The sequence below is a fragment of the Adiantum capillus-veneris genome, chromosome 18 (genome assembly GCF_014529385.1).
Source record: "Adiantum capillus-veneris isolate H3 chromosome 18, ASM1452938v2, whole genome shotgun sequence".
Lineage (NCBI taxonomy): Eukaryota > Viridiplantae > Streptophyta > Polypodiopsida > Polypodiales > Pteridaceae > Adiantum > Adiantum capillus-veneris.
In genome coordinates, this window is record NC_140948.1 from 64,911,815 (window position 1) to 64,935,685 (window position 23,871).

The 23,871-nt window shown below is 44.5% G+C and overlaps 1 protein-coding gene across 2 annotated transcripts in view; it reads left to right on the forward strand.

Annotated features, from left to right (window-relative positions):
- The first annotated feature begins 218 nt into the window (after nt 1–218).
- SAR3 (SUPPRESSOR OF AUXIN RESISTANCE 3) overlaps nt 219–23,871 on the forward strand; it is a 42,835-nt gene continuing 19,182 nt past the window's right edge. The window contains exon 1 of one of the 2 annotated variants that reach the window (XM_086488730.1): nt 219–3,299. In XM_086488730.1, coding sequence (XP_086344856.1) covers nt 543–3,299 — 2,757 coding nt within the window. In that variant the 5' untranslated portion in view covers nt 219–542. The remainder of the gene's footprint in view (nt 3,300–23,871) is intronic. The other variant, XM_086488728.1, reaches the window with a different exon arrangement.

Consider the following 23,871-nt stretch of genomic DNA (forward strand, 5'->3'; position numbering starts at 1 on the left):
ATGCTTGTTGCAGTAAAAATAGCACGCACTTTAAAAAAGCTGACAGCAACAAACTCTTCCCGATCGCTCTCGTCTCAGGCAATTCTCTGTAAGCAATTCTCTCTCTCTCTCTCTCTCATCAAGCAGTGCCGCAATCGTCAAGTTAGTGACGGCCAACACCCAAAATACTTAACATAAGGTCCAACGCTCAATACCAAAATCTTCTCATATTTCTGATATTAGCATCTTCTTTAGAATCTTGAGAACTTCTGTGTTTCAAGCAAGCACGCTTTTCAAATGAGCTACCGCGCAGTTTCTATGTCTCAGCGCGACGAGGATCCTCCCTCTTCTCAGCTTCTCAACTGCTTCGAGGTGCGGTTTCTGCAACCATGGAAGCGCTTGCTAGGTGATTCATAGTTTCTCTGACCAGAGCTCTAGGGTTTACTGAGCTCATCACGTAGCCGAGCTCGGCATCATCTCCTTTCTCGACCCAAAATGCAGCATCTCTAAGCATCCAAGTGCAGCAAAGATCAGCTTATGGGAAGTCCAACAGACAGGTGAAGATGGTGGGACTCTGTGTCTCCGATAAAGATATGGATGAACTGTGCTGGTACAAGGCTGCCAGCCTTACGGCGCTTGATCCTCCCTTTTCCTGTTTGAAAAATACATCACAGAAACAAAGTCTTCTTCCAAAGCTTCAATGCCCACATTATTTCACAATACCTGCATTAAATGAGCTTGGAGCTTTGGAATGTGCACAACCGGGCTTTTGCAGCAGGATCAATGGATTTGTGATCGGACACAAGGGTTATGGATCCATTAAGTTTTTAGGAGAGACAGATGTGCGATGGCTGGATCTTGATAGCATTGTATGTTTTAGACATCAGGAGGTGATTGTTTACCCTAACGAAAACACCAAACCTTGTATTGGGTACGGTCTCAATAAACCTGCAGAGGTTACTTTACTTAGAGTTCAGTGCAAAAGCAAGGTGACCGGGGAACTTATCTATAATGGTCCAGAATTGGAGAGCTTTATAGAAACTTTGAAAAGAAAAATAGAAGCTCAAGGGGCAAAGTTTATATCCTACAACATCTGCAAACAGGAATGGAGGTTCCAGGTCGAGCATTTCAGTAGGTTTGCTCTTGATGATTCTGATGATGATGACGAGCCCATGGATGATACCAACGCTCCACCAAGCAATGCTGAAGCTGTGCATGATGCCATGCCAGCTGATTTGGATAAAAGTTCAGGAAAAGTTGTTCTTTGGCAATCCGAAAGGTTGGAGGATGGCTCAGAGGAGATAGAAGCAGAAGCTTCTCCAATGCAGGACTTACGTTATGGTGGCCCTCAAAGTGCACTAGCTCACTCACTCCCTCAACATCTAAGGCTCGATCCTCTGAAGATGCAGCAGATGAAAATGCTGTTTTTCTCTTCTGAAGAGGAGGCTGACATCCCTGCTTTGCCAAAGTTTTCTGAAAGGGTTTCATTCAAGCCAAGAAGTAAGGGTAGAAGTCCTGGGACACCCGCTGCTGTTGGCTTAACGAGCAGTCCTGGTTGGAAAAAAGATCAACCTTTATCTAGGGAGGAGTCTCCCAAATCAGTTATTTTTTCAAAGCACATCATGAAAATCAGTCCACAAGCTTCTTGGAAACATACGTCAAGTCACTCCCCAAGCCCTAAAGGCAGACATTTGAGTTTGCAATCAGAGCAGGAAGGCTCACTGATCAATCATTCCAGAATGTTGTTGTCAATAGAGAGAAAAAATGAGATGTCTGCCTTGAAGAAGCCCAAAATTGGGTTTGAAATTAACTTGGATTCAACATCTTGTATGTATGGGCGATCTGGAGATATTGTGGATGCTGCACTGTTTTTAGGGCGCTCCTTTCGTGTGGGTTGGGGCCCACATGGACTCTTGGTTCATTCAGGAAATCCAGTTGGAGTAGAGGGACTGACGATGTCCTCAATGGTACAAGTAGAAAAGGTAGCTTTAGATGCTTGTGTAAGGGATAATGAAGGGAAGGTTAGGGACGAGTTGATTGAACTGCAATTTCTCTCTCCTCTAAACCTTCATATGTCTCTGAGCAGGGTTGTAAACGGGATGGATGACCAATCAGCTAAAATCAAATTACGTTTTGTTCAATGTAACAGAGTCGAACTTCTGGGTCTATGTGACAAGTATGAAGATCTTCTTGTTAAACAACATGCTGTAGAAGGCTTGTCTTCTTCTCAACTCCTTGTGTTACGTCATCAAGTCATGGCATGGCACCTATTGAGTGTGCTTTTTTCAGAAAAGTCTGTAAACGAAGAACACAAAGTGCAAGATGATGAAGACCTAGAGACGCTTGATGATGTCAAAGCCTTTAGTCCAGGTTTAGAGCCAGGAGTAGCTGCTTTAGTCAGGAGAGCAGATTTTAGCAGGTGGCTTCAAGACAGTGTTAGGCTTGCTATTCAGGACGAAATGAGAGATTTAGATGCTAAAGACCACTTGAAGGTGCTGTTTTCTCACTTGACAGGTAGGCAGTTAGATGAAGGAGTTCAACTGGCAGCATTGCAAGGGAATGTTCGCTTGGCTTGCTTAGTAAGTCAAGGAGGAAGCTCCATGGCTACCCGTAGAGACATTGCTTGTCAGCTGGATGTCTGGGAGAAAGAAGGTCTAGATTTCAGCTTGATAGAGAGGGACATGATCCTGATATACAAGCTGCTTTCCGGGGACATCGAAGGAGCATTGGAAGACCGTTCAATCGATTGGAAACGCTTTCTGGGACTGCTTATGTGGTATCATCTTGCTCCTAACACACATATCCCAGACATTATTAAGGCTTACAGTTTCCTCATCGAACAAGGTGCGGCACCATTACCAGTTCCGATGTATGTAGAAGAAGGGGCCTCTTCAAGTGTACATGGATCAGCTCTGTATGACACAGCTTATTACTTAATGCTTCTACATGCAAGTCAGGGGCAAAATGTTGTAGATGTTTCAAGGATGTTTTCTTCCTCTTCATCAACATACGATCCTTTGGATCACAGGATGGCTTGGCTTCAGCATACCATTCTTGAATCTATAAAAGTTCTTGCACCTACACAGCTGCATATTTTGGACATGAATTTTGTATCCCAACTGCTTTCTGTTGGTGAGTGCCACTGGGCTCTGTATGTTGCCCTCCACATGCCTCCAACTGTTGACTATCCCAGTTTGCATGAGAAGGTCGTGAAAGAGATTTTGAATCAGTATTGTGAAGTGTGGAGTACAAATGAGATTCAGCAAGCATTTATTGAAAAGGAGCTCGGTGTACCTGCAGAATGGCTGCATGAGGCATTGGTAGTTCTCTCTTCCTTATCCTTTTGCTTGGTATTTTTTTCAGTAAAAGTTGTACTTCTGTGCTTTATTTACGTTGGTGCTTTATAAGTTTTGCATAATAATTGTTCTTACAAAGTTACCAAAGGTTAAATGGGAAGTAACTAGTTCAACAAATGTTTATTGTTTGTGTATGCAACATTTTGATGTAGGTTGCATGCTGATTTGTAAGCTCCACGAATTCATTTCTTTGTAATATTTTCTCGGCTAAGGGAAGTTATTTCATTTCTATGCTGGCTCTCTTTGTCATCAGCTAATGACCGAAGAATAACTAATACACCTATTTGAGGGTGGGAATCAATAGAAGGCAAGTTATTTTATTTCTATGCTGGCTCTCGGTTATCAGCTAATGACCAAAGAGTAACTAATACACCTATCGTACACCTCGCAAGTGGGTGGGGTTTAAGAAATTCTTTTCATCTCTATGGTTACACCAAAGTACGAAGCAAAGGTTTGACTGCTTGGAATAAGTTTCAGATGATAGAAGATGATACACTTTATATATCTAAGGATCTTGTATGATGTGTATTGATTACAGGGCTCTTAATAAGACTACGATCTAGAGTAGGTTTCCAATACCCAAGGTCAATGATGTACTTGATGGATTACAATGTTCTACTTGTTTCAGTAGAACATCAATCTTTAAAAGTGGCTATCATTAGATCATGATTGCTCTTGGAGATGACTTTCAGCATTGGCATCAGGCATTTGACTGATCGAGCGAGTCAAAAGTGATTGGAACGGACGGCCAAAAGTTGCCTCATACGGAGTTCGACCAATGGCAGAAGAAAAAGAGTCATTCAGAATAGCCTAGATCAATGAGAGATAGAGCTCCCACTGAGACTGCCGTTCATGCACTTATGACTTTAAAACATCAAAAGGCAATTGATTGTAAATCTCTATTTGACCATCTGACTGTGGACGAAAAGCCGATGAAAAATTCAACTTAGTGCCAAAATTTTCAAAGAGTGCGCGCCAAAAATTGGACGTGAACTTAACATCCCTATCTGAAACAATTGATTTTGGCAAACCAGAGAGGGGGTACCAATGTTTAATGAACAACCATGCTACATCTTGTGCAGTAACTGTGGCTTTACAAAGTATCAACATGCAAAACTTGCTGAAACAATCGACAATTGTCAAACATTGAGTGCTCCTTAAATGCAAACTTGGTGGAAGGTTAGTCACAAAATCCATGGAAATATCTTGAAAAGGTCCATCGGGAATAGGCAGTGGAAGCAAGGCCTTGTTGCTTACCCCGAGGAGCTTTTACCTTTTGACATATAGTGCATTGTGTGACATAACGAAACACATCCTTTCGCATTTTAGGCCAATAAAAGAATCTTTCTATTTTTTCCAAAGTGGTGTTCATTCCCCTGTGCCCACCCGTGAGAGAATCATGTGCATCATGTAATATGGTTGGTCTGAGAGAGGGCAACACACATAAACGTTGACGAAAAAACAACAAACCATCACAAATGAGATAGTTGCTTGGCCCTTGGGAAGGAAGAGCCTGCAACCAATGCTTACCAAACTCGGAATCCGCATATTGATTCTTCATGCTCTCGAAAGACACACCCGGAATAGAAAAAGTGGATCATTCAAGAGCCAAAATCTGTCCTTTGCGACTCAACGCATCTGCAACAACAGGGTTAGATTTTCCAGGCACATACTCAATCAAACCTCCAAAGTGCTCAAAAAATTGTGACCACGGTGCCTGGCGATCACTCCAATGTGCACTAGGCATAGACTGGAGCCACTTGAAGGCTTGATGATTTGTGCAAACTGTAAACTCTCTTCCATAAAGAAAATGCTTCCAATGCTTAAGAGAGTGAATGACAGACAAAAGTTCTTTATCATAAATTGAATAATTCTTTTCCGCACTATTGAGCTTCCGGCTAAGGAAAGCTACAGGACGACCATGCTGCTGAAGCATAGCGCCTATGGCGACATTGCTCGCATCCGTCCATACCTCAAAGGGATCATCCCAAGAGGCAAGGATAAGACACGGTGCTTCTGTCACCGCAACCTTGAGAGTTGCGAAAGTCTCAATGGCTGCTTCGGGCAAGTCTATGCACTGACGGCGAGTCTTTACCCCTTTCAAAACATCAGTCATAGGTGCAGCAATGCGTGCAAAATTCTCTATGTGCGAACTATATGCTTGACATAAACCAAGAAAAGAACGCACATCATATGCAGTTTTATGCAAATCCTAATTATGAACCTGTTCCACCTTCGCGGGATCTAGCTTGACGCCGTCTGCAGAAATGATATAACCCAAATAAGTGACTTCAGTAAGGAAAAATTCAGACTTCTTAGCTACAATGTACAACTGACATTCATTCAAACGGGTTAGTACCCTTTCGACATTCCTTTCGTGTTGTTCCCATGATGCATAAAAAATGAGAATGTCATCCAAAAAGATAAACACACATATACCGACCATGTCGCCGAAACGACCTACCATGTGACGATAAAATGTACCCACAGCACCTGTCAATCCAAAAGGCATAACAATATACTCCCATTGCCCTCGCTCAGTGCGAAAAGAGGTCTTGAAGATGTCGCCTTTGAATACCCGTACCTGATGGTATCTACTCTTGAGATCGACCTTGCTGAAAACCTTTGCCCCATTGAGCCTATCAAGGATATACTCAATGCGAGGCATCGGAAACTTGTTCTTGACGGTCATCTTGTTCAATGCCTTGTAATTAACACACAAACGAGACGAACCATCCTTCTTGCGAACAAACAAAATAGAAGCAGCAAAAGGACTTACACTAGGATGTATGAATCCTGTAGCCACCACCTCCGTGAGTTGTCGCTCTAACTCTTCCTCCTGTGTCTTGTTCAAACGGTAGGGAGCCTTACTGACAAGCTGTGTCCCCTCCATAAGCTCGATGCGATGATCCTCCGGCCGCTCAGGTGGGAGACGGGGTGGAAGATCATCCTGCAAAAAGAGATGCTTAAAACTTGGTGAACAAATCTGAATACTTAGTTGGAGCCTGAATGCTCTGGGAAACTGGAGAAGCATAGATGAATGCTGCTTGTGCTTCTCGTCGTAATTCACGCTTTACCTGCACATGAGAAATGAGAGGCAAAGAATGCAAGCCCTCCTCAGCACGAATGATGAGGGGAGAGTTAGTTTTGGCATTTAATGTGAGAGTGTTAGCCTCCCAATGAATGAAAGGGTTATGCTCACGAAACCATCTTATGCCCAAAAGCATATCACATCCTGAGAGAGGAGTCACAACAAATTTCCTACGGAAAGCAGCTTGTTGAACGGTAAACATCACATCAAAGCACTCTTTTGTGATCATACCAGGAGCGAAGCCAGAAACCTCGAGAGGAGATTTTTGACTAACCTCTAGGCGGGCTCTCTCAACAAGAGAGGCACTAATCATATCACACATATTGCTTGGATCAAACAACATGATAAAACGCTGACCCTTTACATGACCATAACACTTCATGAGAGACTCATCAATGTGTGATTCAGAGACATGAGAAGATTCAGCTTGGTTCATTAAAGTGCTTGTGGTTGTTGTGGGTGCCTTTGGTTCCTTAGGTGGGGTTGTCTTAGGACAAACCTTCTTAATATGACCCTTGACATGACATTGATAACATCTACCTTCTTTAGTATAAATCACTTGTTCTTTAGCCGTGATATAACCTCCTATAATTCCTTGTGCAGCTTTTTCATATGGGGTTAGCTTAGGTTTTGCAGGTGCTTTAGTTTACCCTTAGATTCATTGTTAGAGTTCTTTTCCGAAGAATTAGAGGAAGATGGGTTAGAAGAGTTACCATTCTTATCATTCTTACCGTTCTTACCATTCTGCGTATTTTATGAATTCTGAGGGGTTCCTTGAGAAGTCTTGTTTTCCTTAGGCTTCCCCTTGTTGTGCTTCATCTCTTGGGCGAGAGCAATCGCTACCGCCTTGTTGAGATTGATTGGATCAAGTACCTCCACATCATACTTGTATACTCGTCCAATCCATAAAGGAATGCCTCCTTGCGCTCCGCATCCGATTTGCGTAATTGAGTGCCGAGCTGCAAAACACGATTAGAGAAAGATATAACCGGCATACCATTTTGCTTGAGAGCGCGCCAATTGTCCTTCAATCGTGCGAGGTACTGAGGTGGCATAAACCGCGCCTTGAGCTTGTCTTGGAAATCAGCCCAACTAAAGGAAAGGGGCGTGAATTCGTCGGCTTCCTCTAGGTGAGCGGCTAACTGTGCCTCTTGCCATGTGTGGTACCAATTGATGGCATCACCGGCAAGGTACATAGCTGCCGTCAAAACCTTGCTATTCCCTGTCTTCTTAGTTGTCGCAAAATAAGCATTAAATTGATGCAACCAAGAATAAATAACCGCAGCATCCATCTTACCATCATACTTATTGAAAGTCAACTTCTTTGTGACTGGGTTGTTGGAGTCCGCATCCCGGCTTGCGCCACTCAAGGAACTACCAACTTCTTTGGCTGGTTCGGACTTCGAGGCAAGAACTTGTCGAACCAATTCTTGAGTGCGAAGGTCCCTTTGAATCTCTCGATCGGCCCCGAAGGCCGCTCGTCTTGCTTCGGCTTCCAAGCGCATTTGCTCACGCTCATCCTCTATAGCCGCTTTTCTGTCTGCTTTTCTTTCTTTGCGTTCATCGCGCTCACGTTCTTTGTCCATGCGAGTCGCTTCTTGTCGTGTCATCATGTCCAACATCGACTTGACGATCGCCTCCATAGGATTTGGTACAACTCGTGGCGTAGATGGAGAAGGAAGAGGGTTGGAAAAACCACCCGGTGGGAAAAATTCTTTGTCGCCTCGCTCATGCTCATCACCTGTATGTGAAGTATCCATTCCGCTTCGGGTGATGACGATGCACTATGATCTTTGGTACTTAAGTTCACGAGAAACTTGGGTTTTTGCGGGTCTTGGGTTCTTGGGTTCTTGAGGGTCTTCTTTTGCTTGCAATCTGTGTTAGAGAAGGATCTTCTCTTCACCCGAGTTCTGCTCTTTCCCGCGGGCGCACCCCTTGGCGGCCTTGCGCTCACACCAAGGTTGCTTTTTCCCACCCCACGTCGATTGGCCGGCCGCTAAGTGCACGATCCGCTCTCAATGAGTGAAAAGAGACACAAGGGGAGGCTGGACAAGCCCTTCTTTCCTGGGATTCCTGTCACTCTTCAAAAACACGATTAGGAATCGACATGCCCAAGCGAACTTGGGTTCGTGCGACCGCAACAAGGAAAAAAAAATCTTGTGATTCTTGTGGTTCTTTCCTTCAGTGATACAGAACACTGCCAAAGCTCTGATACCAATGCAAGGTGCAGCGGAATGAATGTTGTACTTTTCTCAAGATGAGTGCTCCATAATGTGCTCAAAGTTCCTTTTGTTCTTAGGGAAGGGAGAGCCTTTCGTTCTTAATGAGAGAGTGCAATGATCACTAACAAAGTGAATGGACACTATGCATGAAAGTGTATGAGACTGAGAGATAGAGAGAGAAGAGAATACGACACCAGAGTCGTTTGTAAAACCCTCCTCCGAAGGGCCCACTCGTTGGCGAGAGTGGTCTACTATTGATTGCACAAACTGGTACAAAGTGGATGCATGCGACTGATCCAAGTCTAGGCTAGGTCGATGTCGACGACAGGGATGACGAGACCGATCTAAGGGCTGAAAATGAGTGCTCTTGTCCCGCTGTCCAAAAACGCCGGAGGCTGAAATCTGCTGCTGCTGAAAAACGCTGTTTTGCTGCCCATAAAAACACTGATTTGCAGCTGTGAAAGGACTCCAAAAAAACGCTGGTTTGGCTGATCTGGTATGGCTGAATCCTTGATGATTAGGTCGCTGATTTGCTGCTGTATACTGCTGAAATCGCTAGGCAAAGAGCGGTAACTGCCTGCTGAAAATGCTAGGTATTGTAGTCCTTTGGCGATGAAGTCCTGCTGATGGAAATGCTAGCAAAAGGGGGGGGGGGGGGGGGGATTTGTGGCGATGGATCCCTGCTGAAAACGCTAGGTTGAGGTTGATGATGGCGATGAGCATTTGCTGAAAAACGCCAGCAAAGGGAAAGTCTTGCTTGAGAGTGAATCGCCCAAGGGTTGGTCTTGCTGAGAGAGAGGGGAACCTGCTGTCGGTGGCCTGTGTGCTGCCGGTGGCGTGTGTTCTCCTTGCTCTTCTGCCAAATAGTGCTAGCCTTGGTTTGCTTATATATTATCTTACCCAATTTGCCCTACTCAGTTCCCAAAAAAAGTCACTTAAAATAATAAGTGAAAAATGTCAAAGATAGGGAAAATAGGCTAAATGCACCGGAAAATTCCCTTGAAGGATTCTGATGGATTCTGACGGGAATGCTTATGATCATGCTGTGTGCAACCAGAGGGTATGCATCTACACTAAGTGCCTGGGCATGCACGGTCTGCGAATAGACTCACAAAAGTGCTAGAACACTTGCTAATCTAGATTGACTGGACTGACGGAACCCTTGTTATGAAGTAGCTTGTCCACGGACACATAGGGTTGGATGTGTCACGTGACATTGCAAGATGCTATGTGGTGAAGTTCAAGAACTATCCACCTATGGATCGAAAGTGGATGGAAGAGCATGAACTGTCAGAGTCACCAAATGTATTGCAGCTTTACTTTGAGGTCTTTGGGTTACAGCCTACTTATGCCCCAACCCAACGTGTGCAAAGGAGGGATAATGATAGAGCTAGCACATCATATGTACATATAAATTCAGTGTAATAGATGGAAATGACAAAAGTATGAAGGTCTCATTAAGTCATTTGTATCTATGTGTTACGACCTTTCTTGGGGATACATGCGATGATAAAAGAGTGCTAACAACACAAGATCATCAGTGGCATGTATTTATGGTATGCAATCGAGGACGTTTGCGATTTCAAGAGGGGGGTATGTCATGAGGACGTGGCAACTGCTAACCTTAGTTGTTGGTTTCTTTCCAATGATTTTTGTTTAATTTTTGAGACCCTCTTTTTGAAGTTGCAAATGGTCAGACATTGTATGGCCAATGTGAATGGTAGTTTCACCCGTAGTTTCACCCGTAGTTTCACCCGCAGACGGGAAGTTGGTCGGCACTGGAACTCGTAAAGTAAAAGGATGTCTAGGCTCAATTCAAGATCATGTAGGTCCCCCCGTCGCACTTAGCAAGTTGGTGGATACTAGGAAGTGAACTCAATAAAGGTACAATGTCAAGGTGGGGTCACCAAAGCAAAGTACCCGATAGCTTGGTTACATTGCATTTTGGATGCGGTCCCAATGGGCATTGATGGTTAGATGACCAATGAGAGCCCAACGGAAGCATCCCCTAAAATTTAGGGAACTGCTATTTTGGGCCACGAAATCTGTTCGCGTCATTAGCTTCAGAATGACAAGGGGAACATTTTATTACTCTGCTGTAAAGTCAATTGATGAACTAGTTGAGAGATTTTTAAGCAGGAAGCCCAATGTGGGGAAATTGCATGTATGAGTGCCAAGTGGCACTTTTTGGCCAATTTACCAAGTCTAGGAGAACAGAACTCGTAATTGACTTTTTGGAGCAGTTTTGGAGGCTGATAACTCTGATTTTCAGCCATTTCTCTCTATTTTTGAGCTTCCCATGACTTTACTTAGGTCCAAGGAGCTCATTTTCAGCATTGGAAGGCATCTGATGCATGTTTACAGGGCTGTTTTGCTGCGTTTTCAGCGATACACAGGTTTTGACAGCCATGGAAATCTTCCCCTTTTGCATCTATTTGTTCACAGATGCATTGCAGGTCAAGGGCAGAAGAGGGGGCGCTCGATTTATGCTGGGGGGATGCTTCATTGAGAACCTGTCATCACAGGTTAAGAGCTATGGAGTGCTTTCTTTCCCTCTCATGTACAATGTGGTGCTAGAAGCGATGCCTTGCACACTACACACTGCTCTCTCTCTCTCCCCCCTACGTGCAGTTATGTGATGCCCCACAAGAGGGCTCTTCATTTGATTGATGTACAGCTGTGTGGTTTCATGCTTTTGTGCAGAGGCAAGAGGCTCCTTGAGCAAGAACATGGGTAGCTAGCTGCTACTCCAAAGCATGCACTGATGAGGGTCATAACCTCACCGTACATGTGCGTTTTCAGCGTTGTGTATGCGTTGTAAATTGACTGTTTTTCAGCCATACGAACGCCGTAACTCTTGGGAATCGTGCCCCATTGGCAGAGGACAGTTAGGGGACTGTTTGGTCCTGAAAAGAGGACAAAAACCAGTAAATACAGCGTGCTGAATTTACCGTTTTTGGGCAGGAATCAGAGGGTATATGCCAGTGGAAGTGAGTTCTAGCAGGGGAATTGGTTTCACGCAAGTTTTGGGGCTGTTATGCTACCGAAATTTTGCCAAAACAGATGGTATCTAGCTGGATACAGGTGAAGGATTCCCAGGACTCTACTTTGTAATTTACCCTCTCAAAGTATAAAGAAGTACCGAAAGGGGCGCCAATTTTGGGGCCTATAGGTTGTCGGCGTCTGCTCGGAGCATTCTAGCTTCCGAGCTGTGTGTGTATTTAAGTGTTAATTCCCGTCGCAGGTTCCCTTTGCAAAGTACTCTCTTTCTTTGTGTGTCTAAAGTAAAGTAAAGTAAAGAATTTCGGGTGAAAGCCAAAGCCTACCGCCCTACGGACCGGTTTCATAAACCCTTTGATTTCTGCCCATAAACAGTAAATTTGTAATAGACTTGGACACTCCAAGTCAAGAATCTATCACGACACCACAAGAAATCACTTCAAACAGTTCATAGTTCACAATTGATTCGACACTGGCCTGACGAAGTTCCGTGCCTAGAGATATTGGCTCCAAAGATTGGCGTCCCTTTCGGTATTTCTTTTTGTATTAATCTGTTGCAAAGTACAAGCAAGTGGGAGGCTCTCACTCTCTAGACTCTCCGTCTAGATGCTCTATAGAGTGGGAGGCTTGCCCACTTATTTAAAGAGTTTTACAAGGGATGCCAAAAGCAGAGCCCCAAAAGCTGAAAATCAAAAGCTTACAAATAAAGCACTTCTTTTTGCTTTTTCTCTCTCAAGCCACTACTTGGCAAAAATAAAGCAATTAAGGATTCTCTCTCTCTCTCTCTTGCTAATATGCGTAGGAAAAGCAAGGCAAACAGTATAGCCAAAAAGCAGCTAGCTCTTCCGTACGCAATTCTGCCACGTCAGCAAGGCTGTACGGAATCCGTGAACTGCGTCGCAAAAGGCGGGCCTGTCCGTACGGTGTTGTGTCACGTGTCACTGCAGTCGACAGTTCAGCCAGCCCTAGCTAGAGTATGTGTGTACCAAGGGCAGCCATGTCACCAGTTTGTGACATACCCCTCTCTTGAAAGCATTGTAATCGCCCTTGATTACGCCTGCAAAACAGACAGAAAACACTGTCTTAGCAGACACTGACTGGTAGTACTAACGCACTAGGAACACGCATCTAGCACATGTACCAATCGGCAGTCACATCACACGATATCATAGGACATCACTTGACATTACAAGACATCACATGACTAATCATATTTAACATTCATTTGGATCTCAGACCATGATTTATTGGCAATGCAATTAGCAACCGCATCTAGATCCACTCAGGATCTCATAGATGCCCGATTGACTAATCCCTATTGCAACCATGTCTATTGAGATCATTCAGACCAAAATGTTGCAGTCATTTCGTCCATCAATTCCTGCACTTAAACAAGTCAAGAACAAATCAGTATCATATTATCGGGAATGTCATTTCATAAAGTCATTACAGCAGAATACTGTCAGCTCTCAGTATCCCTGAAGCTCAAAGAGACATCAATGACTCTAGTATTCAAAATTCGTGGCATCTGTTGACAAAGGAGCGGAGTAACTCCCCTCTTGTGCATACCCACTGCACTAGATTTGCGGCCAAGCTGAATTCCGGGTTCCAATTGGAATAGACTATGCTAAATTAAAAGCTCAAGGTAAAGTTTCACAATCTAAGGAGTATCTGCTAGGTCCTCCTCCATCCACTTCGCATCCAATGCATGATAGTTCTTGAATTTAACCAAGAACCGCCTTATCATTGTCTTAATGTGCCAATATCTGTTTTGGAACAAGGATCTTCTCGTTTTCTTCCACTTCGGGTTGCTGATCAGGCTCCCCATCTTCGGGCACATCGCCTTTAAAAATCCTTTGGAGACTCCCATGAAAAGCATTGTGAATCCTCCAAGTTTCAGGCAGCTTTAGTTGAAAGGAGACATCATTTATCTTTTCGGAGATCTGGAAAGGTCCGTAGTATCGCATACTAAGCTTTGGAAAAAGCCTCTCCTTTTCCTTTTTCTTTCTCAGGCGTGCCTTTTCAAAACGTAAGAGCACCCAATCGTCCTCCTTCAATTTCAAATCACGACGATGGCGATCTACTGCCTCTTTCTGTCTTTCTTGAGATTTCTGCAAAGCCTCGCGGACCTTGGCAAAAGCCATGTCCAAGTCGTGCGTGTACTCATCGCCTTCAAAAATTTTATCTTTCGTGCCCTTCAATAATCTCAAATGGTGCCTTCCCCGGCGAAGAGTGTATTGTGTTATTGTAGGGAAATTCCACCAAAGGTAAATACTTTTCCCATTGAGTCTTCTGATTTGAGATGTAAGACTTCAATAAATCTAGAACCACTGAATTGGCAAATCTTAGATTGCCCATCAGTCTTTGTGGGTGAAAAGATGACGAGAACTGCAACCGCGTGCCAATGTTCTCCCAAATTGCCTTCCAAAACAAACTTGTAAATCTGGGGTCCGTGTCGGAGACAATCGTCTCGGGCATGCCATGTAATCTGAAGATTTGGGCCACAAACAATCTTGCTAAGTGATCCGGCTTGACTGTTTTCTTCACTGGAATGAAATGAGCTTGCTTGCTAAACCTGTCAATAACAGTCCAGATACCATCGTGACCACTCTGTGTTCTCGGGAGATCAAAAATAAAATCCATTGCAATACTTTCCCAGGGGCGGGTGGGTATGGACAAAGGCTGTAACAATCCCTGTGCTTTATGCCTGTCAAACTTGACCTTCTCGCATACCAAGCACCTGCTCACAAACTCATCCACATCCTTCTTGAGTGTCGGCCAAAAGAAGTATCTCTCTACCCCTTTCAAGGTGGTAGCAATGCCGCGGTGACCTGTAAAAGGTGGACAGTGGCATTCAGTCATAACCTTTTCCCTCAACGGCTGTGTAACGCACAACATTGTTTTCCTCATTAAGTAGCCATCCCGAATGGAATATCCCGCTTGTCACGTGACACATCCCAACCCTATGTGTCCGTGGACAGTCTACACCATAGTAGGGTTCAGTCAGTCCGATCAGTTTAGAATAGCAGTGATCTGGCACTTTTGTGAGTCTATTCGTAGACCGTGCATGCCCAGTCACTTAGCATAGATGCATATCCTCCGGTTGCACACAGCATGATCATCGAAATTCCCATCAGAATCCATTCGCATCAGTTAGGGGAATTTTCCAATGCATTTAGCCTATTTTCCTATTTATTGGGATTTTCACTTATTATTTTTAAGTGACTTTTCTACAAAAGTAGGTAGGGCAATTTTGCTAAGTTAATATATAAGCAAACCAAAGTTCACACTTTCTGGCAGAAGAGGCAGCAGGAGCACATGCTCAACAGGCAACTTCTCAGCAGAACCCCCCCAAGAGGCCTAGCGTTTTTGGAGCAGATCCATCAGCCTAGCGTTTTTGCATGAAGAACCAGCCTTGGTGTTTTGCACAGCAGATCAGCCCCGGCGACTACAGCAGACAATAGATCAGCCTAGCGTTTTTGCATCTGCTACAAACCCTAGCGTTTTGCAGATTCTCCGCGACGGAAGGTCAAAGAACATCAGCGTTTTCAGTTTTCAGCCCTTAGTACCCGCAGATCAAGTCCCGAACCTTGCAGATCTCACCTTCCCGCAGCAGTTCCTCGCCACATGGTTAGTTTCCGCAAGGTTTACAGTTTCAGCCCGGAAAACACAGATTTCAACATCTGCGTTTTCAGCGCGTCGTCGTCGCATCGTCGTCATCGACATCATCACCGACATAGAGTCAGAATTCAGCAGATAGAAGATTCGCAGATTTCAGCCCATAGCGTTTTTGGACAGCAATAGAAAGATTGCAGATTTCAGCCACCAAGTCGTCGTCGTCACCACCGTCGTCGTCATCGGCATAGTCCCATTGCATCAGTCCATTTCATATGCATTGTACACCTTTGTGCAATCAAAGTAGACCACTCGCCGACGAGAGTGGGGCCTTCGTAGGAGGGTTTTACAACCTCTCGGTGTCGTATCTTTTCTCTCTCCTTCTCTCAGTCTCATTCATTTGCATGCACAATATCCACTCACTTTGTTCGTGATCATAACACTCTCCATAAGACGGAAAGCTCTCTCTTTCCCTAAGAACTAAAAGGAACCTTGAGCAATAAAGATCACTAATATTGAGAAAATACAACATTCATTCCGCTGCACTTAACATTGGTATCAGAGCTTTGGAAGTGTTCTGCATTACTCAAGGAAAGAACCACGAGAACCACAAGAATTTTTTTGCTTTTGCGATCGTACGAACCCATTTTTACCTGGGCGTGGCGATTCTTAATCGTGTTTTGTTGAAGAGTGACAGGAATCCCAAGAAAGAAGGGCTTGTCAAGCCTCCCCTTGTGTCTCTTTTCACTCATTGAGAGCGGACCGTGCACTTAGCGGCCGGCCAATGGACGTGAGGTGGGAAAAAGCAACCTTGGTGTGAGCGCAAGGCCGCCAAGGGGTGCGCCCGCAGAAAAGGATAGAACTCGGGTGAAGAGAAGATCCTTCTCCAACGCGAGCGCGACGCAAGAAAAGAAAGAAAAGAACTAAGGAAGGAAGAAGCGGCAGCACGAAACGCAGCATTGGAGGCCGATCCTGCTGCTCATAGATTGGCTTTGGAGGCTGAGCGTGAAGCTCGACGAGAGCTACGCACTCAAGAATTGATTGCCCAAGTCCTAGCCTCGAAGACCGAACCGCCCAAAGATCATGGGAGTTCGTCAAGTGGCGCAAGCCACGACGCGGATTCCAACCATCCAGTAAAACAAAAAAGTTGATTTCCAGTAAGTATGACGGTAAGATGGATGCTACTGTTATTCATTCTTGGTTGCATCAATTTAATGCTTATTTTGCGACAACTAAGAAGACAAGCAATAGCAAAGTTTTGACGGTAGCTATGTACCTTGCCGGTGATGCCATTAATTGGTACCACGCATGGCAAGAGGCACAGCTAGCCGTGCACCTCGAGGCAGCCGACGATTTCACGCCCCTCGCTTTTAGTTGGGCTGATTTCCAAGACAATCTCAAGGCGCGGTTTATGCCACCTCAGTACCTCGCACATTGAAAGACGATTGGCGCGCTCTCAAGCAAAATGGTATGCCGGTTATGTCTTTCTCTGATTGTGTTTTGCAGCTAGGTACCCAACTTCGCATGTCGGATGATGAGCGCAAAGAGGCTTTTCTCTTTGGATTGGACGAGTATATCAAGTACGATGTCGAGGTATTCGATCCAATCGATCTCAACAAGGCGGTAGCGATTGCTCTCGCAGAGGAGAACCCACAGCACCCACTACATCTGTCAATGCAATCAATGATAAGACGATTGTGCCCAATGTTTCTTAGGACCCTCCCATTGATGATTCTCTCATTAAATGTTATGGTCGTACGTCGGGGCACCGTTTTGTCATATTGTTTGACCCAGGTAGTATGCATGATGTGATTATTCCTCTCTTGTTGAGAGAGTCCGCCTCGAAGTTAGTCCGAGATCTCCTATCGAGGTCTCTGGCTTTCGTCCTGGTATGGACGCTCTCATCACCGAGGAATGCTTTGATGTGTTGTTTGCAATTAGACAGACTGCCTTTACTAGAAGATTTGTTGTTTCTCCTCTCTCAGGATGTGATATGATTTTGGGCATTCGATGGTTTCGTGATAATGACGCTCTCATGGATTTTCTGACTAACACTATAACTCTCAATGCCAAAAGTGATTCTCCTATTGTCATTCACGGAGAGGACATTGCTCATTCTCCATCTCTCATTGCTAATCTGCAGAACAAGATTGACAAGATTCAGGAGAAAGAGACTCTCTCAGTCTCTTTTTCTCCCCAGCATGACACACAGGATTTGCATGATGATTTGAATGATAATGATTTGCATGATGATTTGGATGAAAAAGACAAGCATGATGAATTGCATGAACAAGATGTGAATATTCACAAGGATGATGTGTTAGTTGATGCTTTTTCTATAGAAGAAGCATATATGCTTTGAAGGATTGCCCGATTAATCCTCATCTTTTGAAAGCTCGGACACATCATCTTCTTCTGACTCGAGTGATGAGAACAGGAAGGGCAAGAAACGACGGAAAGATGACATATTTTATGCAAAAAGAAAGCATTTTTACAGAGCCAATCAATATGATTTCCTCGATGACAAGGGCAAAAAGCCCAAAGAATTCAAAGAGGGAGGACAGATAGGAAAGTTTGAGCACTTTTCAGGGTTTCGAGATGCTCCCAAGGCTTTAGCCTTTGTCCAACAGTTTGACATAGCATTTTCTGGAGGCCGTTATACAAAGCACTCCAAGATCAGACGGGCTGTGTCACAAGACGGGTGTTAAGTATGGAGCCTGATTTACCCTTGTAATTTTCTGTGGTAAAAGCGCACATTTGTAAGGCCCCCATTATGAGGAGAAGCCATCGTGCGTAAAGGAAAATCACTCACCGGAAACCAAAATTTTCACGGGCAAGAATCAGGGGCAACTCTAAAGGCCTCGGGGACGAAGGCCCCCGAGACTTTTTTTTTCACCGGAATATTCTTTTTCGCCGGAATATTATGGCCGGACGGCGGCCGGAAAGTGGTCGAAAAACAACCGGTCGGTTGGCCGGTGGCCGGTAGTCAATGGCCGATGGCCGGTGGTCGGAAGTCAATGGCCGATGGCTGAATTCAAAAGCGGACTTGTCTTCTCAAGGGCGGCCACACATTGGCGGATTGGAGGGTTCGATTTGGACTTATTCGCACAAGGGCGGCTACACATGGCTGTCTCTCATAAGAGAGGGCAGCCCTTTTGGCCTATAAAAGGAGGCCATTTCTACACACATTTCATAGTGTGAAGTTGATGCAACAAGGTGAGTGTGAGGTGGTGAGAGTGAAGCAAGGCGGGAGCTCCATTAAGGGTATAATCACTTTGTAAACTACTTCTTGTTTTGAAGTACTAAAGCCATTGAGTGGCTACTTTCCCGTGGACGTAGCCCACATTGGGTGAACCACGTATATCGTGTGTACTCTCTCTCTCTCTCTCTCTCTCTACTCTACAATCTCGTGTATATAAATCTGTCTCTCTCCATTAAGTAATCTACTCAATTATCTATTTAGCTACGTCTTATTTCCTAACAACGGGCACCACGTGCCAATAGAAAAGAACAGACTGAACAGACTTTTAGCACTTCAATAGCAACTGAACTAAAAGAGAGAGCACACGCGACACGGAGTGACGGAATTCCACCCCAGAGAGTATTGGCCCCAAACCTTGGTACCCCTTTCGGTATTTCTTTATATTGTATCGACATAGTACAAACCGGTACTTCAGACTCTGCACCTTCTCCAAGAAACATGCTAGAGAATGAGCTCATGGCCTCATATTTAAAGGCCCTAGGCCCCAAAAACAGTTTACATGAAAAGCCTTCAAACTCAAAAGCTTCTGGTTCAAAAGCAATGCCAAAAAGCTACCAACGCAAATCACGGAATTCCGTACAACTTCCACGTCAGCATGTTAGTGCAATTTTCGGAAATTCGTACAGTCTGCCTCGTCAACAGTCAGCGCGAAATCCGGGCTGTCCGTACAGATTTGCCACGTCATCAATTGCTTCTGCTTCTTATGTTGCTGCTACTTCTTCTTATGTTGCTTCTTCTAGGGTTGAGGCTCCGTTCTTCGGGGCTTGAGACGTCAACAGTTTGTCAGAGGCAGCATCCTTTCTGAAAGGCAATGCACGGACATGGTGGTCCACTCTGTTGCTAAGGAAACAAGCGCCGACTAAGTGGTTGAAATTTAAGAGCTCTTTATTTCTTCATGGCCCACAAAAGAATACGAATGAGACTTGATTATTGACTGGAATCATGCTCGGATGGTCATGACAGAATCTATTGATTCTTATTGTGAAAGATTTTGGGAATTTTTTCTATCTGTTTTATCCTTTAAGAAGATCAGTTTTAAGGAGCAGATTGAACGTTTTTGTTGTGGGCTTTTTAAAGAAATTCGAGACTACTGTCTCGAAAGGAAGTACGAGTCTATACAACAATTGATGGGACATGTGAAGCGGGGGTTTGCTATACATTCGGATAGCTTGACTTACCCATCAAATGAACCTTCAATAAGTCATAGCAGAAACAATCGACGATGAGATAGGCGACCTTCAGTGATAGAAGGCGAAAGAGATGAATATTGGAGGACAAGGATATATCGCTACACAGTTCCCCAAAAAGGCACAAGAATCAGGATGACTGGCAGATTGAAGGACAACAAGACGAGGCGATACTCGTTCCGGAACAGATTTTTGATGAACTAGCATTATTTTGCTTTATCAATTTTATGAAACAAGACTTTTTGGAAGATGATTTTAAATTTTGAATAAAACTAATGTTTTATGAAAGAATTTGTTAATTTTGGACAAAGAGCAGAATTAAGAATGAGATGATGATGATTTTGGAGTAGTGACAGCTCCCGAATGAACCTGATAACGAATCATGGATCACGACTGATTCAATCGAATGAATGATTAAACCACTCTGTTCAATATGAACTTGGTGATGGATTGGGACCTTGGGGAAAGATTTCTCGCACATGACAGTGCTTGAGGCGAAAGATTTCTCGCATAGGATAGTGCTTGAGGCGAATGATTCTCGCACACGACAATGCTTGAGGCAAAAGATTTCTCGCACATGATAATGCTTGAGGCGAGTGATTCTCGCACACGAAAATTTCTATAGACATGATCGCAATATGGGATTAGTTTACTTGATGGAAGGTGCAACGGAAGTGAATGTTGAACTTACGAATTGTGCTCAAGGTTCCTTTTACTTAGGGAAGGGAGAGCCTTCCGTCCTTTAGTGAGAGAGTGCAATGGACACAAACAAAGTGAATGGACATTGTGAATGGAAGTGCATGAGACTGAGAGATAGAGAGAGAAGAATACGACACCAGAATGTTGTCAAAACCCTCCTCCGAAGGCCCCACTCTCTATGGCGAGAGCGGTCTACTTATGATTGCACAAATCTCTACAATGCTTGGACTTGTCGATGACGATGAGGACGACGACAAGACGGGCTGAAATCTGAAAATGCTAATGGCTGAAATCTGCAAATCTCGTATCTGTTGAATTCTGACTCTATGTCGGTGACGATGTCGATGACGACGGTACGACGACGACGCGTTGAAAACGCAGATGCTGAAATCTGCGTTTTCCGGGCTGAAACTGTAAACCTTGGGGGATCTGACTGTGCGGCGAGGATCTGCTGCGGGAAGGTGAGATCTGCGAGGTTCGGGGGTTCTGCTGCGGGATCTGACTACTGAAAACTGAAAACGCTGGTGCTTGTGCTGCTTTTGTCGCGAAAATTTGCAAAAACGCTAGGTCTTTGGCTGATCCAAAAACGCTAGGCTGATTTGGGGTTTTGCGGTGGAAATCTGCTAACGCTAGGGCTGATCTGCTATTGTGGGGGAATCTGCTAACGCTAGGGCTGATCTGTTGTCTACTGTCACCGTGAATCTGCAAGTGCAAAAACGCTGGCTGATCTGATGCAAAAACGCTAGGCCTTCTGCAATGCTAAAAACGCTAGAGTTGTGGCGGGGGTTTGTCTTGCTGAGAAGTTACCTGTTCAGCAAAGGTGCTCCTGCTGCCTCTTCTGCCAGAAAGTGCTAGCTTTGGTTTGCTTTTATATTATCTTAGCGAAATTGCCCTACCTACTTTCCGACAAAAGTCACTTAAGAATAATAAGTGAAATGTCAAAAATAGGAAAAATAGGTCTATGCACTACTGATGGATTCTGATGGTAATGCTGTGTGCAACCAGAGGATATGCATCCACTCTAAGTTTCTAGACATGCACGATCTGCGAATACTCACAAAAGTGCCAGATCACTTCCTATTCTAGCGGGGGTTTGTCTTGCTGAGAAGTTGCCTATGTGCTAGCTCTGGTTTGATTTTATATCTTAGCAGAATTGCCTTACCTACTTTCCAACAAAAGTCACTTAAAAATAATAAGTGAAAAATGTCAAAAATAGGGAAAATAGGTCTATACACTGTAAAAATGCTACTAATAGATTCTGATGGTAATGCTGTGTGCAACCAGAGGATATGCATCTACTCTAAGTGTCTGGGCATGCACGATCCGCGAACAGACTCACAAAAGTGCCAGATCACTTTCTATTCTAGATTGACTTGACCGACTGAACCCTGGTCGCGTTGTAGCTTGTCCACGGACACATAGGGTTGGATGTGTCACGTGACATCCCCTCCTTTTCAAAGTGAGGTACTGGTACTGAACTGTATGGCGTCGAAGGAGATCGCCAACAACATCCGGAATCTTGGAAAGTACTCTTTGCCGGCCCACTCTGATGTGTGGGTCATGCGATACTTGAACGTCATAAAGGTCTGCAATGCTTGCTTCTTTTGGCCGCGCCGAAAGCGACACAAAGTCATTGGTAGCTCCTTCAATGCTTCAACTTTGTCTATGGACGTAGGTCCATCTTCTTCAAGAATCTCCAATGCTGAAAATTCCTGAAACCACTTCCAACACAAAAACATGAACATACCTATTCCATGTAAGGTGACTGGAAAAAATCTGGTCTTCCTAAAAGACTGTGCATGCAATGTAGATGAACAAATAGACGGAGTGCCCAACCATTCACCACACACACGCAAACAATGAGATCGAATCTTGTGTTTTTGATCTAAATCAATCAATTGTGGCAAATCATAATGGAAATGCCAATGCTTGATTCTCGATCTTTCTTGTGCTCTTTCTACGATTGTGTCATGCCAAAGAAGAGACATGGAATGTGACTTCCTTGAATGCATACTTTTCAGCTTTTCATGAATAATCCGCATACATCTGTGCTCATCCATGAGTGAAATGTGCTCAACATACAATATGTCATGCCTAGGAAAAGGGATCACATAAAGACGTTGACTAAAATACAGGAAACGATAACGAATGAAACACTTGTACAATGCGTGTTGACTAATCATGCGAACACATAATACTTCCTGTGAGGGTTCTCTGGAGCTAGGCTCGAGAGCCAAGATCGGTTCTTCCTGAGGGGGTTCTTTGGACCTAGGCTTGAGAGCCAAGATCGGTTCTTCGGGATCTATCGAGTCTTCTTGTGGGGGTTCTGTGGACCTAGACTCGAAAGCCAAGATCGGTTCTGCGTGATTGATCGAATTTGCAATGAGGTTAGCTTCGCTAGAAAAAGTATCCACTAACACATCATCCTTGTGAACAATCACATCGTGGTCATACAAATCATCATGCTTGTGAGAAATCACATCTTGATCATCATGCTGGTCATTGTCATGCAATTCTTCATGCTTGTCATTATCATTCAAACCATCATGCTTATCATCATGCAAATCCTGTGTGTCATGCTTTGGAGAAGAAGAGACTGAGAGAGTCTCCTTTTCCCGAATCTCTTGCATCTGTGCCTGCACTTGAGAAAAGAGTCGGAACATCTCTTTCATGTGTCTGTCGTTCATTGCTTTTCTTGCTTTGGTCTCTCGATCAAATTCTGCTTTTCTTTCTTCGGCTTCCAAGCGCGCTTGCTCGTGCTCACGCTCTATGGTTGCCATTCTTGCTCGTGCTCACGCTCTATGGTTGCCATTCTTTCTCGTGCTCACGCTCTATGGCTGCTTTTCTTTCTTCGGCTTCCAAGCGCGCTTGCTCGTGCTCACGCTCTATGGCTGCCATTCTTTCTCGTGCTCACGCTCTATGGCTGCTTTTCTTTCTTCGGCTTCCAAGCGCGCTTGCTCGTGCTCACGCTCTATGGCTGCCATTCTTGCTCGTGCTCACGCTCTATGGCTGCCATTCTTTCTCTGTTTTTTGCTTTTCTTTCTGCTTTTCGTGCTTTGCGTTGTAACTTCATGTCCATCACCATCTTGTCGAAAGCCTCCATAGGAGTTAGTGCAATCCTTTGCGTAGATGGGGAAAGGGGAGGGTTAGAAAAACCTCCTGGTGAGGAAAATTGTTCTTCGCCTCTCTCATGCTCATCACGTCTAAGCGAAGTATCCATTCCGCTTCGAGTGATGACCATCCATTGAAGTCGTGGGTTCTTGTGGTCTTGGGTTTTGAAGTTCACGAGGAACTTGGGTTCTTGGGGGTCTTGGTTCTTGGGGTTCTTGAGTTCTTGAGGTTCTTGCGGATCTTGAGGTTCTTCTTTCGCTTGCAATCTGTGTTAGAGAAGGATCTTCTCTTTACCCGAGTTCTGCTCTTTTCCGCGGGCGCACCCCTTGGCGGACTTGCGCTCACACCA